This window comes from Oryctolagus cuniculus, chromosome 9 (assembly GCF_964237555.1).
Source record: "Oryctolagus cuniculus chromosome 9, mOryCun1.1, whole genome shotgun sequence".
NCBI lineage: Eukaryota > Metazoa > Chordata > Mammalia > Lagomorpha > Leporidae > Oryctolagus > Oryctolagus cuniculus.
Window position 1 is genome coordinate 76,617,933 of NC_091440.1, and position 14,813 is coordinate 76,632,745.

The 14,813-nt window shown below is 39.0% G+C and overlaps 1 protein-coding gene across 1 annotated transcript in view; it reads right to left on the reverse strand.

Annotated features, from left to right (window-relative positions):
• LOC127487168 (phosphatidylinositol 3,4,5-trisphosphate 3-phosphatase TPTE2) overlaps positions 1–14,813 on the reverse strand; it is a 94,851-nt gene that overhangs the window by 17,563 nt on the left and 62,475 nt on the right. Inside the window, exons 21-24 of the mRNA XM_070048998.1 lie at positions 14,320–14,411; positions 10,324–10,416; positions 4,348–4,418; positions 2,062–2,165 (exon numbers count right to left, since the gene is read on the reverse strand). Of these exons, the coding sequence (XP_069905099.1) occupies positions 2,063–2,165; positions 4,348–4,418; positions 10,324–10,416; positions 14,320–14,411 (359 nt within the window). The 3' untranslated portion in view covers position 2,062. The remainder of the gene's footprint in view (positions 1–2,061; positions 2,166–4,347; positions 4,419–10,323; positions 10,417–14,319; positions 14,412–14,813) is intronic.

Genomic DNA, 14,813 nt, shown 5'->3' on the forward strand with positions numbered 1-14,813 from the left:
AAAATGCAGTCAACCAAGGTGTCCATTATTAGGTGACTGGATATAGGAAATGTGATACATACACATACATGCATATACCACAATGGAATACTCTTCAGCTATAAAAAAAGAATGAAATCCTATCATTTGCAGCAAAATGGTTTGAACTGAAAGACATCATGTTGATCAAAATCAGCTGGCCATAGAAGAAAGGTAAATACTACATGTTTGCCCTTATGCATGGGAGCTAAAGTTAAAAGAAAATGATAGAGGAGGAAGGAAAGGAAAGGGAAATGGAAAGGGTTAAAGTTTGTATTAAATGATTGACCAACAGATTGATAAGAATTATATGCTCCAATGGTAAGAATGCTTCTGTGACTTTTAAAATTTGCTTTATATGAGTGAAGTTGGACATCTTTTCACTTGGTTATTGATTATAGTCCTCACCTATTTTTCTGCTGGACTATGGTCTTTCTATTTTTTTTTTTTATTTTTTGAACTTTTTATTCAGTAGAACATTAAACCTTTGACTGTAATATAAATTTAAAATGTCATCTCAAACTTTTTTTGACAGGCAGAGTTAGACAATGAAAGAGAGAGAGACAGAGAGGAAGGTCTTCCTTTTTCAGTTGGTTCACCCCCCCAGGTGGCCCTATGGCCGGTGCGTTGCGCCGATCTGAAGCCAGGAGCCAGGTGCTTCCTCCTGGTCTCCCATGGGGGTGCAGGGCCCAAGCACTTGCGCCATCCTCCGCTGCACTCCCGGGCCACAGCAGAGAGCTGGACTGGAAGAGGAGCAACCGGGACAGAATCCGGCACCCTGACCAGGACTAGAACCCGGGGTACCGGCGCTGTAGGCGGAGGATTAGCCTAGTGAGCCACAGCACTGGCCTCACAAAAACTTTTAATAAAAATGAATTTTAATAAAAGTACTTAAAGCAACAGTAGTCAAGAAAAAGTGATTCCCTGTGGCCACAGGGCTGTCTTCCTCAGAGTTCCCCAGGCATGGATGAAGCTGGTTTGAGCAGGACTGATGGATTTTAAAATAATTCCAATTATTTACTATTTCTTTTGTCTTTTGCACACAAAAAGAAGTTACTGATAATTCTTTATTTTCTGTGTTTACCAAGATTGCATTACCCTCCTGCTATGTGTGTGTGTAACTGAAGTTTGTCACATAAGCTACCTGTATAGTACTTGGAACAAGAGAACAGTGTGTCAGTGCTGGGGACTGGTGTGTGAAACATTTTTCTTTCCTGGGTTTAAATTTTAGTCTTTGCTGCTGCGTTGATGTTTGGTAACAGAGAGTTTGCAAATCAAGTAGAGGAAGAAAATAGAAATTAGCTTTTTGAAAATCTGAAGTTACAAATGTGAAACAAAGCAGTGTTAAATACTTTCCCAAAAATGTGTAAGTAAATACATATTGATGAGACAATAAAATCAATCATTTGATATAAGAGTTTGGTATCACAGTTATCCAGAATTATAACCTAATGTTCCTTTGCCCTTTGTTCTCATTTATCTCATCATAAGATGGAAACTTCCCATGAAGTATATTACTTAAAAAGGAAAGAAATATAGGTCAGCATTGTGGTGTGGCCGGTTAAGCCATTGCTTGTAACTGGTGTCCCCTGTTGGAGTGCAGATTAGCTCCCAGCTGCTCCGCTTCTGATCCACCTTCCTCTTAATGTGCCTGAGAAGGGAGTGAAGATGGCTGAAGTGCCTGGACCCCTGCCATCCATGTAGGAGATCTGGAAAGAGTACTGGGCTCCTGGCCTTGGTCCTGTGGCCATTTGAGCAGTGAACCAGTGGATGGAAGATATGCTCTCTCTCTTTTTCTCTTTTACATACTCACTCTTTCTCGGTTGCTCTGCATTTCAAATAAATACATTTTTTAAAAAATCACCATTGACACTTTAATGTTTAATTTCTCAACTATATACAATTATATACATGCACAAAAGTCAGTATATGTGCCTACAAATAGATAGCTTTGGAAAACATGTGTGGTACCGATTGGGAAGCATATGATGTGTGTTATAAGAGGAGCTACACTAAAAAGAGTACCAGGTACAGGATAATTACCTTAGGTCTGATTGAAGTACATCTCAACTGAGAAACATGAACTGTAAATTTTCCAGGCTTTTCGTTTGTGTGGGTTGTCCAATTCATTTCGTCTTAAATACAGCCTAAGGAGGAAAAGCAAGCACACATTACATTTTATTTTAGGACTAACAGTCAAGCCCTGCAGTAGGCCCCCTTGGCCTTCGTGAAAAGCCTTGCTCACCACATTTAGAACCTCAGCCTTTTTTTGTGTCTTACTTGGCTTCCTCCACATCCCTCACAGAATACCTTCATCTTCGCTAACAAGTACCTCAGTGACAACATACTACCAAATCTTTTAGCATCTCCTGTTATAGAATTAATGACATCCAAGATTGATAAAGCATGTTTGCATAGATGACAATGCCACCAGAGGCTTGATGTGTAATAAGACCCAATAACAGTGCCACCATTGTGGTATAGTGGGTTAAGTTGCCACTTGCAATGCTGGCGTCCCATATTGGAGTGCTTGTTTGAGTTCCAGTTGCTCCACTTTTGCTCCAACTCCCTGCTGATGGCCTGGGAAGGCAGCAGAAGATGGCCCAATGGCTTGGACATTTGTTGCCTACATCATGCCTCTCCCTTTCCCTCTCTCTCTCCTTCTCTCCCTCTCCTCCCTCTTCCCCCCACTTCCCTCTCCCTCTATCCCCCTTCTCTCCCTTCTTCATGCTCTCCCTCTCCCTCTATGTCTCCATCTCCCTCTCCATCTCCCCTCTCCCACTCCCCTCTCCCCTCTCTCCCTCCTCTGCCTCCATCTCCCCTCCTCTCCCTCTTCCCTCTCCCTCTGCCCCTCTCCCCTCTCTCCCTCTGCCTCCTCTCCTTCTCTCCCTCTCCCTTTTCCTCCTCTTCATCCTCTCCCTCTCCCTCTCCCTCTCCCTGGCAGAGGCTTTAACCCAGTGTGCCACAACACTCTCAACTTTCAAATAAATGAATCTTTAAAGAATAATAAAACCCAATAATACTGTTTTTTTTTTTTTTAAGAATGACATTGGTGTTTTTGGCCAAACAACATCCTGATAGCTATAAAATCTGCTTTGCCAAGTAGTGTGTACATGTAAAGCTTACAGAAATCTTTAGAAACTTACATAAAAATGATCTAATATTGCTTCTCCAGTATGAACACATTGTTTCAAAGGACAAAACTGTACACTGTAGTAACAGCCATTTTTCAGGAGTAGCACCAGGTTTCTCTATTTGAGGGACTTTGCCCATGTAATGAATCAAAGTTTATTGTTTGTTTACTTCCAGATATAAATGCATAAAAATTTTCCATGAAATGCAGCATTCGCCTTCAAAATCTATTAAATGTGCGTGTATCACAGGAGTGTGTGTGAGATGTTCCCTCTGCTGTCTTATAGGACTTGGGATGGCACTCGAGCCAGTTCAGATTTGCAGCAGAGTAGGGTTGGATGTGATGAATATCAAATAGAGCCACATGCAATTGCAACCAACTTCACTCTAACTTGAATAATTTTCAAAGTATCTTTTCCTTTGGGTTGTAGGGTATGTTGATACCATCTTTTCACCCCCACAGAACATAACCCCAAAGTAGAGCATTTCTAGATTCAGGAATGAGTTCCAGGTATGGGTAAAAAGGTCTTTGGAATGATAACCTTGAAATCCACTTAATAAATGCTTTTTAATAAAAAGTTTCCTGATTGAGTTGTTAGAAAAATGTGCAATTGGGAGACTAATAAATTATTTCTTTTCTCTCTTGATCCCTCTTTCTGTTATGCTCTCCTGCTCTCTTACCCTCTTGCCCTCTTTCCCCAGCCCATCTGGCTCCCCCCACCCAATGATAAACCTTTCCTCTAACTCTGGTGTCTGGTGTGTTTTGTGGCAGCCTTACATCAGTACAATGACTCGGATCCAGGCTCCCCCATTGAACTTGCTCTCCCTTTGGGAGAGCCTCCAGAAATTGTGCTTTAGATTAGCATAGGTTGATGATTGCTTCTAAGTGGATCAGCACTTACTGGGGACCTGCTATATTTTGAATTCAAGGTACTGTGCATAATCATATTGAATTTACTGGGAGTACGTTATCACCATACTCAGGATCTGATTTTAATCCTTTGTAACTTAGAACACAGTTCTCTGGCATGGCCCATGAGGATCATGCAACAGTTGAGTCTCATCTAGGTTTTAAATAATCACATTGAATAAGTGTAATGAAGAGATTATAACAATTGGCAAAAGAATGGCCATTATATCTTACACACAGGCATTGAAGATTAGGCTGTTTCTATTGGATTTATACTATATCCATACCTGTTATTTTGTATGAAAGCTGTATTGAACCAAAAGAAGAATGCACAGTTGTCGTAGTATTTGGGGAGATTCTAAAAAGACATGGTTAAAGAAAAAATGGTTATTTTCATAGTAAAATTGATACCAAGAACTAGTTCCACAGAATAATCTCTTTGGCGTCTTCCCTTCATTTATGCCTCTATATACTGCTCTAACAACTGTACCCATTAAATAGGCAGCACTCCTTGATAATACACCTAGAGACAAGGAGGAGACTAATAGAATGCTGTTGCTTTGTCCTTTTGTTTCTATCAGGAATTTCAAGGATAGCCTGGGCTTTGGGCATAGCAGTTAAGATGCCACTTGGGACACCCACATCCTATATAAGAGTTCCTGGATTCAAGTCCCAGCTCAGCTCCTGATTCCAGCCTCCTGTTAGTGCACACCCTGGAGGCAACAGGTGATGGGTCCCTGCAACCCACATGGGAGACCAGATTTGAATTCCTGGCTCCCAGCCTCAGCTTTCCCCAGCCATGGCTCTTGTGGGGAGTTGAGGCATAAACTAGCCGATGGGCAGTCTCTTCTCTCTGCCTTTTTTGTTTTTAATTTATTTTTTAAGGAATACAAATTTCCTAAGTACAATGTTAGAAATATAGTTATTCTTCACACCATACCCACCCTTCCACCCATACTCCCACCCCACCACCTCCTCCCTCTCCCTTTGCCAGTCTCATTCTCCATTAAGATTCATTTTCACTTAACTTTGTACACAGACCTACCATATGACCTATACTTAGTAAATATTTCAACAGTTTGCACACATACACAAACTGAGGAGTAGTATTATAGTTAACTCATAATGAAACTCATTGAGGGCAGAGGTCCTACATGGGGTGTTAGTGCACAGTGACTCCTTTTGTTAATTTAACAACTAATTTAACTAACAATTTATCTTATGTATGATTATCAGTGACCACCTGAAGCTCTTGACATGATCTGCCTAGGCTATGGAAACCTTGGAAGTCCACTAACTGTCAGTATTTGGACAAGGGCATAAGCAAAGTGGAAGCTTTCTCCTTCCTTTAGAGAAAAGTACATCCTTCTTTGATGGCCAATTCTTTCTGCTGGGGTCTCACTACAGAGTTCCTTCACGTAGCACATTTTTTGCCAGTGTCTTGACTTTCATTGCCTGAAATGCTCTCAATGTGCTTTTCAGCCAGACCAGGAAGACTGAAGAGCTGAATCTGATGTCAGAGTATTATTGAAGTGATGGTCATTCTGTTAGTCTGCTGTGTGAACTACTTCCCATGTTGGAACATTCTCTTTTTTAATTCTATTATTATTACCAGGCACTTGATCATATATATATATATATGATCACTTTAACACTTAATATGACCACTTTAACAACCAAGATGGGATTTTTACCATCAGGCTTAATGGGATTTGGAGTCCCATGACAAGTTTTTAAACTGTACCCTTAGAATTAAGTCCACAGGAATATATGCAGAATTATAGAGCTTTACAGTTACAAACTTCCTCTTCCCTCTCTTATTCCCACTCTTATTTTTTACTGAGATCTATTTTCAATTGACTTTATATACATATACATATATATACATATACATATATACATATATATGGTTAACTGTTAAGTAAAAAATTCAAAAAATAGTATGAAGGAAAAATAACAAAAACTGTTCTTCGACAGTCAAGATAAGGGGAGCTCAAGTCATCCCTTCTTGAAGTGAATGTTGATTTAACTTCTACAGATTTTGTTTTAGGTGCTCTATTAATTCTCACAGTTGAGAGAGAACATATGGTATTTGTCCTTTGGGGACTGGCTTATTTCACTAAGTATGATGTTTTCAAGATTCATCCATTTAGTTGCAAATGAACTAATTTCATTTTTTCTTTACTGCTGTGTAGTATTCCATAGTGTATGTATCCTATGATTTCTTTATCCAGTCTTTGGTTGATGGGTATTTATTTTGATTGCATGCCTTAGCATTGTGAATCAAGCTGCAATAAACATGGAGGTACAGATAACTCTTTTGTTTACTGATTTCATTTCCCTTGGGTAAATTCCTGGGAGTGGGATGACTGGGTCAAATGGTGGGTCTATATTCAGATTTTTGAGGTATCTCCAAACTGTCTTCCAGAGCAGCTTTACCAGTTTACATTCCCACCAACATGGGATTAGGGTATCTTATGATGATTCTTTTTATTTCTTGGTTTCTTTTGTTACATTTCCTTTTTCATCTCTAATTTTGTTGATTTGGGTCTACTCTGTCTTTTTTTTTTGGTTAGCTGGGCCAATAGTTTGTTTATTTTTTCAAAAATAGCTCTTCAGTTTGCTGATATTTTGTATTGTTTTTTGAATTCAATTTTGTTGAATTTTTTTTTCTCTAATTTTAGTTTTTTCTTTTTTTCTACTAGTTTAGGGTTTGGTTTACTGTTGGTTCATCCCCAGCATCCTGGCTCTAGTCCTGGTTGGGGCACCGGATTCTGTCCCGGTTGCTCCTCTTCCAGTTCAGCTCTCTGCTGTGGCCCAGGAGTGCAGTGGGGGATGGCCCAGGTCCTTGGGCCTGCACCTGCATGGGAGACCAGGAGGAGGCACCTGGCTCCTGACTTTGGATTGGTGCAGTGCTCTGGTCGCAATGCACCTGCCGTAGCAGCCACTTGGAGGGTGAACCAAGGGAAAAGGAAGACCTTTCTCTCTGTCTCTCTCTCTCTCTAACTCTGCCTGTCAAAAAAATAAAGTGAATAAAAAATGAATTCCTGTTATTTGCAAAAAAAAAATGGATGAAACTGGACAACATTATACTTAATGAAATAAGCCAGTCCCCAAAATACAAATGCCTTATGTTCTCTCTCATCTGTGATAACTAACAGAGCACCTAAAAGGTGATCTATTATAGTGAAATTGACACTTTGAGATGCAGTGACTTTGAACAGCCTTTGTCTTGACTGTTGAGGAACACTTTTATTTTCCATACTATTTGTTGAATGTTTTACCTAGTATAAAGTTAATCAGATAGGTATAAAGTTAATTGAAAATAGATCTTAGTAAAAAATTAGGAATGGGACTGAGAGGGAGGAGGAAGAGTGGTAGGAGTGTGGGTGGCAGAGCGGGTATGGTGGCATAAATCACTGTGTTCCTGAAGTTGGATTTATGAAATGCATGAAGTTTGTATCCTTTAAATAAAAGATTCTGGGAAGAAAACAGGTTTCCTGGGAGAGCCACAGCTGCTGCTCACAGTCAGGCACTTAGGCATCAGGCATCTGCCAGGATAATGAAGCATCCTGTGAAAAGCACAGTGTAAACCTCCATGACCACCTCACCTGCAGTCCTGTCAGGGCAGGCTACAGTTTACAGCCACCCTCCAGAGAGCCCTCAAGACCAAACTACTGGCATATTCAACAAATATCAACCATTTCTATAAGGAACAGCTGCACTGAATAGTTAGCCCTACTTACTGAAGATGATACAGTGTTGATGATGATAGAAATATCTGACATTTTGAGTGCTTTCATAATCAGAGGCTGGATGTTACCCAAGTACCCTAGGCCAATGACCTTTACACCATTGCTTCTACTTAGAAACCACTGTTTGAGAATTTAGAGCAGCTCCATTAGGTAGGAGGCCACCAGCCAGTGTGGTAACTACCCAGACTTGTTTCAACTCAGTGACCATCTGAATACTTACAAGATTCTTTTCCAACAGGCAGCAAGCAGGGGATGAAGGAAGGTACAAGAAATAACTTTTAAGTTGCCCAGCATACTTGTTGGCAGTTCTGGTTGATGACTTCATAGGAATATGAATTGAAATTATTGAGGATTACTCCTTGGAATTTACCCCAAGGAAGTTAAATTGGCAATTAAAAGAGCTGTCTGCACCTTAATGTTTATTGCAGCTCAATTCACAATAGCTAAGACTTGGAATCAACCTAAATGCCCATCAACAGTAGACTGGATAAAGAAATTATGGGATATGTACTCTATGGAATCCTATACAGCAGTAAAAAAAAAAAGAAAGAAATCCGGTCATTTGCAACAAAATGGAGGAATCCTGAAAACATCATGCTGAGTGAAATCAGCCCGTCCCAAAGGGACAAATATCATCTGTTCTCCCTGATCGGTGACAACTAACTGAGCACCAAAAAGGAAACCCGTTGAAGTGAAATGGACACTATGAGAAACAATGACTTGATCAGCCCTTGACCTGACTGTTATGAACAACTTAATACTTTATCCCTTTTACTATTTTTTTCTTCTACTTAATACCTTTGGTTGAACTCTGTAATTAACACTCAATTATTCTTAGGTGTTTAAATGTAACTGAAAAGTGATCCCTGTTAAATATAAGAGTGGGAATAATAGAGGGAGGAGATGTACAGTTTGGCACATGCTCAATCGGACTTGCTCCAAATGGTAGAGTTAGAAACATGTTGGGATTCCAATTCAGTCCCATCAAGGTGGCATGTACCAATGTCATCTCACTAGTCAAATGATCAATTTCAGTTCATAATTGATCATAATGATAGGATTAAGAGTCAAAGGGATCACATAAACAAGACTAGTGTCTGCAAATACTAACTGATAGAATTAAAAAGGAGAGAATGATCCAACATGGGAAGCAGGATACACAGCAGATTCACAGAATGGCAGACGTCCTAAACAGCACTTTGGCCTCAGAATCAGCCCTGAAGACATTTGCATCTGGCTAAAAAAGCCCATGAGAGTATTTCAGGCATGGAAAGCCAAGACACTGTGGCAAAAAGAAACAAACAAACCAACCTAAATGAAAGATCTCTGTGAGTGAGATCCCAGCGGAAAGAACAGGCCATCAGAGAAGGAGGTACCTATATCTCTGAAGGGAGGAGAAAACTTCTAGTTTGACTATGACCTTGTCTAAATAAGATTGGAGTCGACGAACTCAAGAGGCTTCCATAGCCTTGGCAGCTCATGACAAGAGACTCGGGTGATTACTGACGCCATAAACAAGAATGTCAGTTGTTAAATCAACAACAGAAATCACTGTGCACTTACCTCCCCATGTAGGATCTCTGTTCTTAATGTGTTGTTCAATGTGAATGCTATAACTAGTACTCAAACAGTATTTTACACTTTGTGTTTCTGTGTGGGTGCAAACTGTTGAAATCTTTACTTAATATATACTAAATTGATCTTCTGTCTATAAAGATAATTGAAAATGAATCTTGCGTGAATGGGATGGGAGAGGGAGTGGGAGATGGGATGGTTGTGGGTGGAGGGAGGTTATAGGGGGAAAAGCCACTGTAATCCAAAAGCTGTACTTTGGAAATTTATATTTATTAAATAGAAGTTTTTTAAAAACATAAAAAAGAAACTATTGAGGATTATAAATTTGTTATATGCAGAATAATATGCAAACACAACAATTTATGGCTGGTCAGTAGAAGTTATGCAGATATGTTCAAGTAAAGAAAATGAAAGGCATTCTTATTTATTTGAAGTTAAATATAGGGTTAAATATAGTGTTAAAATAAGGTTAATTTTAAGTTAAATATAGGGTTAATGAATACTATTTGTAATAAGCATCAACTTCGAGAAAAGCAAAGTCCCATTCAGTTTATAGCAATGTATTTTAAAGGTATAAAACAAAGAAGTTGTCACTGCTATGTAGTAAAAACACGTTTTTTTAGCTCCTTGGTTTTTGTGAGTTTTTTGATTAGTTTTATATATATATATATCAAGTAGAATTTAGAAAAACACAAAGGAGCTTCATACATGTGAATTATATAGAACTTTTTTTAAAAAAGAGCAAAATATCTTAGATTACATGTGTTTTTCTTTTTTGAAAATATGTTAGTGATATGATGCTTTCTTATTCCTGGTTACGGATTGATGTCTCTCATCTCTGCTCTTGGGATTTGTAGCAATAGAAGTCCTAAATCAAAATCAATCAAAAGAGCAAACAAGTACAACAGCAGAAGTAATTTCTTGATTACTTACCCGAGAGAGAAATCTGACTTTAACGTCGTCATATAGGATTGGACAGTTCAACAATTCAATAATGACTTTGTCAGTTTCGACATCGTGAAATATCTGTGAATGAACACATGAAATTCAGAGCTAAAAATCTAGCTGCTGATGGGATCTGTAAAACTGAAGTGGTTTTCACTCATTCAGCCTTTCTGTATTTATCAAGTACTCTTAGCCTCATAGCAAACTCACTATATATATTAATAAATAGAACCTGTCGGGGCTGGCGCTGTGGTGTAGTGGGTAAAGCTGCGGGCCACAGTGCCGGCATCCCGTATGGATGCCGGTTTGAGTCCCGGTTTTCCACTTCTGACCCAATTCTCTGTGAAGGCCTGGGAAAGCAGTGGAGGATGGGCCCAGTTCTTGGGCTCCTGCACCTTCATAGGAGACCCAGAGGAAGCTCTTGGCTCCTGGCTTCAGATTGGCGCAGCTCTGGCTGTTGCAGCCATCTGGAGAGTGAATCAGCGGATGGAAGACTCTTTCTCTCCCTGCCTCTCCTCTCTGTGTGTAACTCTTTCAAATAAATAAATAAATCTTTAAAAAAGTAAATATAAACTCTTTTCTGTAAAGTTGCGAGTCTATAAATTTCTGTAACATTGTTTCAAAATTATATTGGGACACTTATTTATTTATTTATTTATTTTTTATTTAGTAAATATAAAATTTCCAAAGTACAGTTAATGGATTACAATGGCTTCCCCTCCCCATAATTTCCCTCCCACTCACACCCCTCCCATCTCCCACTCCCTCTCCCATTCCATTCACATCAAGATTCATTTTCAATTATCTTTATATACAGAAGATCAATTTAGTATATATTAAAAAGATTTCATCAGTTTGCACCCACACAGAAACACAAAGTGCAAAATACTGTTTGAGTACTAGTTATAGCATTACTTCACATTGGACAACACACTAAGGACAGATCCCACATGAGAAGTAAGTACACAGTGACTCCTGTTGTTGACTTAACAATTTGACACTCTTGTTTATGGTGTCAGTAATCTCCCTAGGCTCTTGTCATGAGTTGCCAAGGCTATGGAAGCCTTTTGAGTTCGCTGACTTCGATCTTATTCCCACAGGGTCATAGTCAAAGTGGAAGTTCTCTCCTCCCTTCAGAGAAAGGTACCTCCTTCTTTGATGGAGCCCAGTTCTTTCTACTGGGATCTCACTTGCAGAGATCTGTCATTTAAGTCTTCTTCTTTTTTTTTTTTTCCCCCAGGGTGTCTTGGCTTTCCATGCCTAAAATACTCTCATGGGCTCTTCAGCCATATCCGAACGCCTTAAGGGCTGATTCTGAGGCCAGAGTGCTATTTAGGACATCTGCCATTCTATGAGTCTGCTGTGTATCCCGCTTCCCATGATGGATTGTTCTCTCCCTTTTTGATTCTATCAGTTAGTATTAGCAGACGCTAGTCTTGTTTATGTGATCCCTTTGACTCTTAGACCTATCAGTGTGATCAATTGTGAACTGAAATTGATCACCTGGACTAGTGAGATGGCATTGGTACATGCCACCTTGATGGGATTGTATTGGGATCCCCTGGCACAGTTCTAACTCCACCATTTGGGGCAAGTCCGATTGAGCATGATATTGGGACACATTTGAAAAGCAAAGTGTTTGATTTATTTTCAATTAAGTTTAGTCACGTAAACATTACTGTTTAATGTGTTATGGTTTTCATAAGTTGGACCACTTTTGATAATACACTCAAATCTTCAGTTTTAAAGTTGACACTGCCATTCAAGAAGCAATACAGAATGCTTAATCCAAAATCATGTGTTTTTGATGGGATCATTGGTAAGCTCCATTGCAGGCCTTTAAATGAAGTGATTAACGATAAACTTTCCAGGAGGAACAGATTTGGAATTATACTAAATATTTCTTTGTTACAGATTTATTTTTATACAATAATGGTATAGAAAATGAGAAAGACTTACGCTGGGCCCTGTGAAAAGCATAATAAGATATAGACTCAGTCGGTCCCTTCAGGGAGCTGGGCATGTAAAGAATAATAGTATAACTAATGTCAGGCTACATGGTGAAGACTGAGTGTGCTGTTATGAACTGCAGGGGGTGGTATTATTAGGCAACATAGAGTAGAGACTCTTCAAGGAGATAGCTACTGAGTTGAGTATGGAAGGGTTTGAATAAATAAAAGAGAGCACTGAAAATAGAATCTAGTGCATACATTGGGACAGAGGAGAGGGAAAAGACAAGCAGAAACATGAAGTAGAAATTAGAATTATATTCCAAGAACCTGCGAGGATGACCCAGTTTACAAGGAAAAATCTCTGCAGCTTAAGTTGCTGATGGAAATAAGCTCAGGTTGGATATGGTTATTGTATCTTGAGAGTTCAAGATCCATGGAAATAAGAGTGAAGTTGCTAGAGAGTATTGGGGAGAGGGGTATTTTATGTGTCAAAGTATCCTGACTACTGTCATGAATTAACATCTACTTGGTAATTTATAGTTGACAAATTTTTATTTTATTACCTAACTTAATTCTCACAACACTTGAGATGTCATCTTTATTTTTCAGATAAGAATGCTGACCCAAAGATGCTAACTGGCTTTAACTGTGCATAAACTGTGTGTCTTCTGACGTACATACAGCTCTTCACAATGAGAGCAATACTTCAAGATGCATGTTGTAGGATTCTACCCACTACAATGTGTAAGAAGAAAGACAAGGTAAGGAGACCATTGTTTAGAAACTTTGTCAGAGCAACGAGCAAATGGACTAAACAGTGGCAGTGGAAACATAAAGGAAAGGAGAATGAAGAAAAATTTCAAAGGAATAATCAGAGGAATTGGTGACTCATTGGATTTATGTGGAGAAGGCAAAGTGAGAATCAAAGATAATACCACGTGTGAAGACCTGAGTGAAAGAATGATGGTGCCATCTGCAGTAGCAGAGGAAAAGCTCCATTTGGCAAGTTTGGATTTGACTAACTTTGGATTGTTGGGGTAAAGACTGTCCATATTGTAATTTCTACATGTAGCAACAGTGAGTGCTCATTAATATATGTTCCACGGCTTAAAGAACAAATAATAATGTAAAGAAGGGGAATGGCTGAGAGTAACCAAGAATGGGGTAGTTACAGAAATGAAAACACAAATGTCAAGGATCAGGCCCAGGTGAATGCCCTCAGCTAGGAGAGGCAAAACAAAACAAAACAAAACCAACACAGGGGGACAGGACAAGGAGGATTAGTGTCAGGAATAGAAGCATGGGAGGGTCTTCTGAATGTTTACAGTTCCTAGACTCATGAAAGAAGCTTTATTATTGTTCCACAAAAGTCTTTATATAGTTAGGCATCACTTCAACATTTTAGCAGATCATTGTCTACTAGGGTCCCATTGCTTTGGGTAAAGAGACTCCTCTTTCATCCATATGCTTACATAGTTTCTCATAACGCTAACTCACAGGACTGTTGGTTACAGTCATCTGGAGCATTGCTATATCTACAGATAGCTGAGACCCATTCCAGATTTCCTGAATCATACCTTGGAGGCACAGATAATGAATTTGCATCTTTACATGCCCCTAGGAGATTTTCTTGTATGCTACAATTTGAAATTTTAGTGTTGGACAGTAAAAGGTAAAATGACCAAGAGGAAAAAAATATGGCTAAAAATAACTACAATCTGAAATTAAAATCTTGATAGATTCCTGGTAACATGCTCAGCATTTGTGGGAACCTAAAAGGCAAAGCCACAATTTACAATGATATATATTTTAGAAAATACCCTGGGAAACCCTCCCCCCTTTTTTTTTTCAAACAATTTGGTTAAGTTAGCTCTGGTTTGCATCCATACTTACGGTTTCCATGTTGGATGGTAACTACAAAGCAACATAACATCTTCTTTGTGGTGAGTGATGGTTCAGGAGGCCAACATGCTGATATAACTTTGAGCTTTAAAAAAACTTCAGAATTTTCAATTCATATGCTTTCTCTTACCTTGCAGTTTTTAGAAGATGAACATGAAAAGACTGTCTGTTGTTTTGTAGTTATTTGAATTTTTAGGTCACTTCCATCGCCTTTTCCAACATCTGTATAAAATTAAAAAGATAGGCACACTAATGAGGAAACAATAAAATATTCTAGCTGGTTCAAAGTACCACACACAAGCATATAGTAAATGATGCAATGAACCTACGACTAGATGCAAATGGGCTAGTAGCCAATTGCATTCCACTGAACATATCCAGTTTGCATTTCTATGTAGAAAAGTTGTTTGCATTATCACTTTTCTACAACTTGCAGAGTAGAGCTCAAAGACAATGAAAGCTGGAAAGTGTGCAGTCACAGACATTACCCATCTAAGAGCCTCTCACACTTTTTCTTCTCAGTCTCCCTAGCTCCTTTCTCTTGTTGTCACAACCATTTGAAAGATTATTTTTATTCAAAAATCATACTGATCCCAGTAAGTTTGGCCCGCTTATTTACACGGG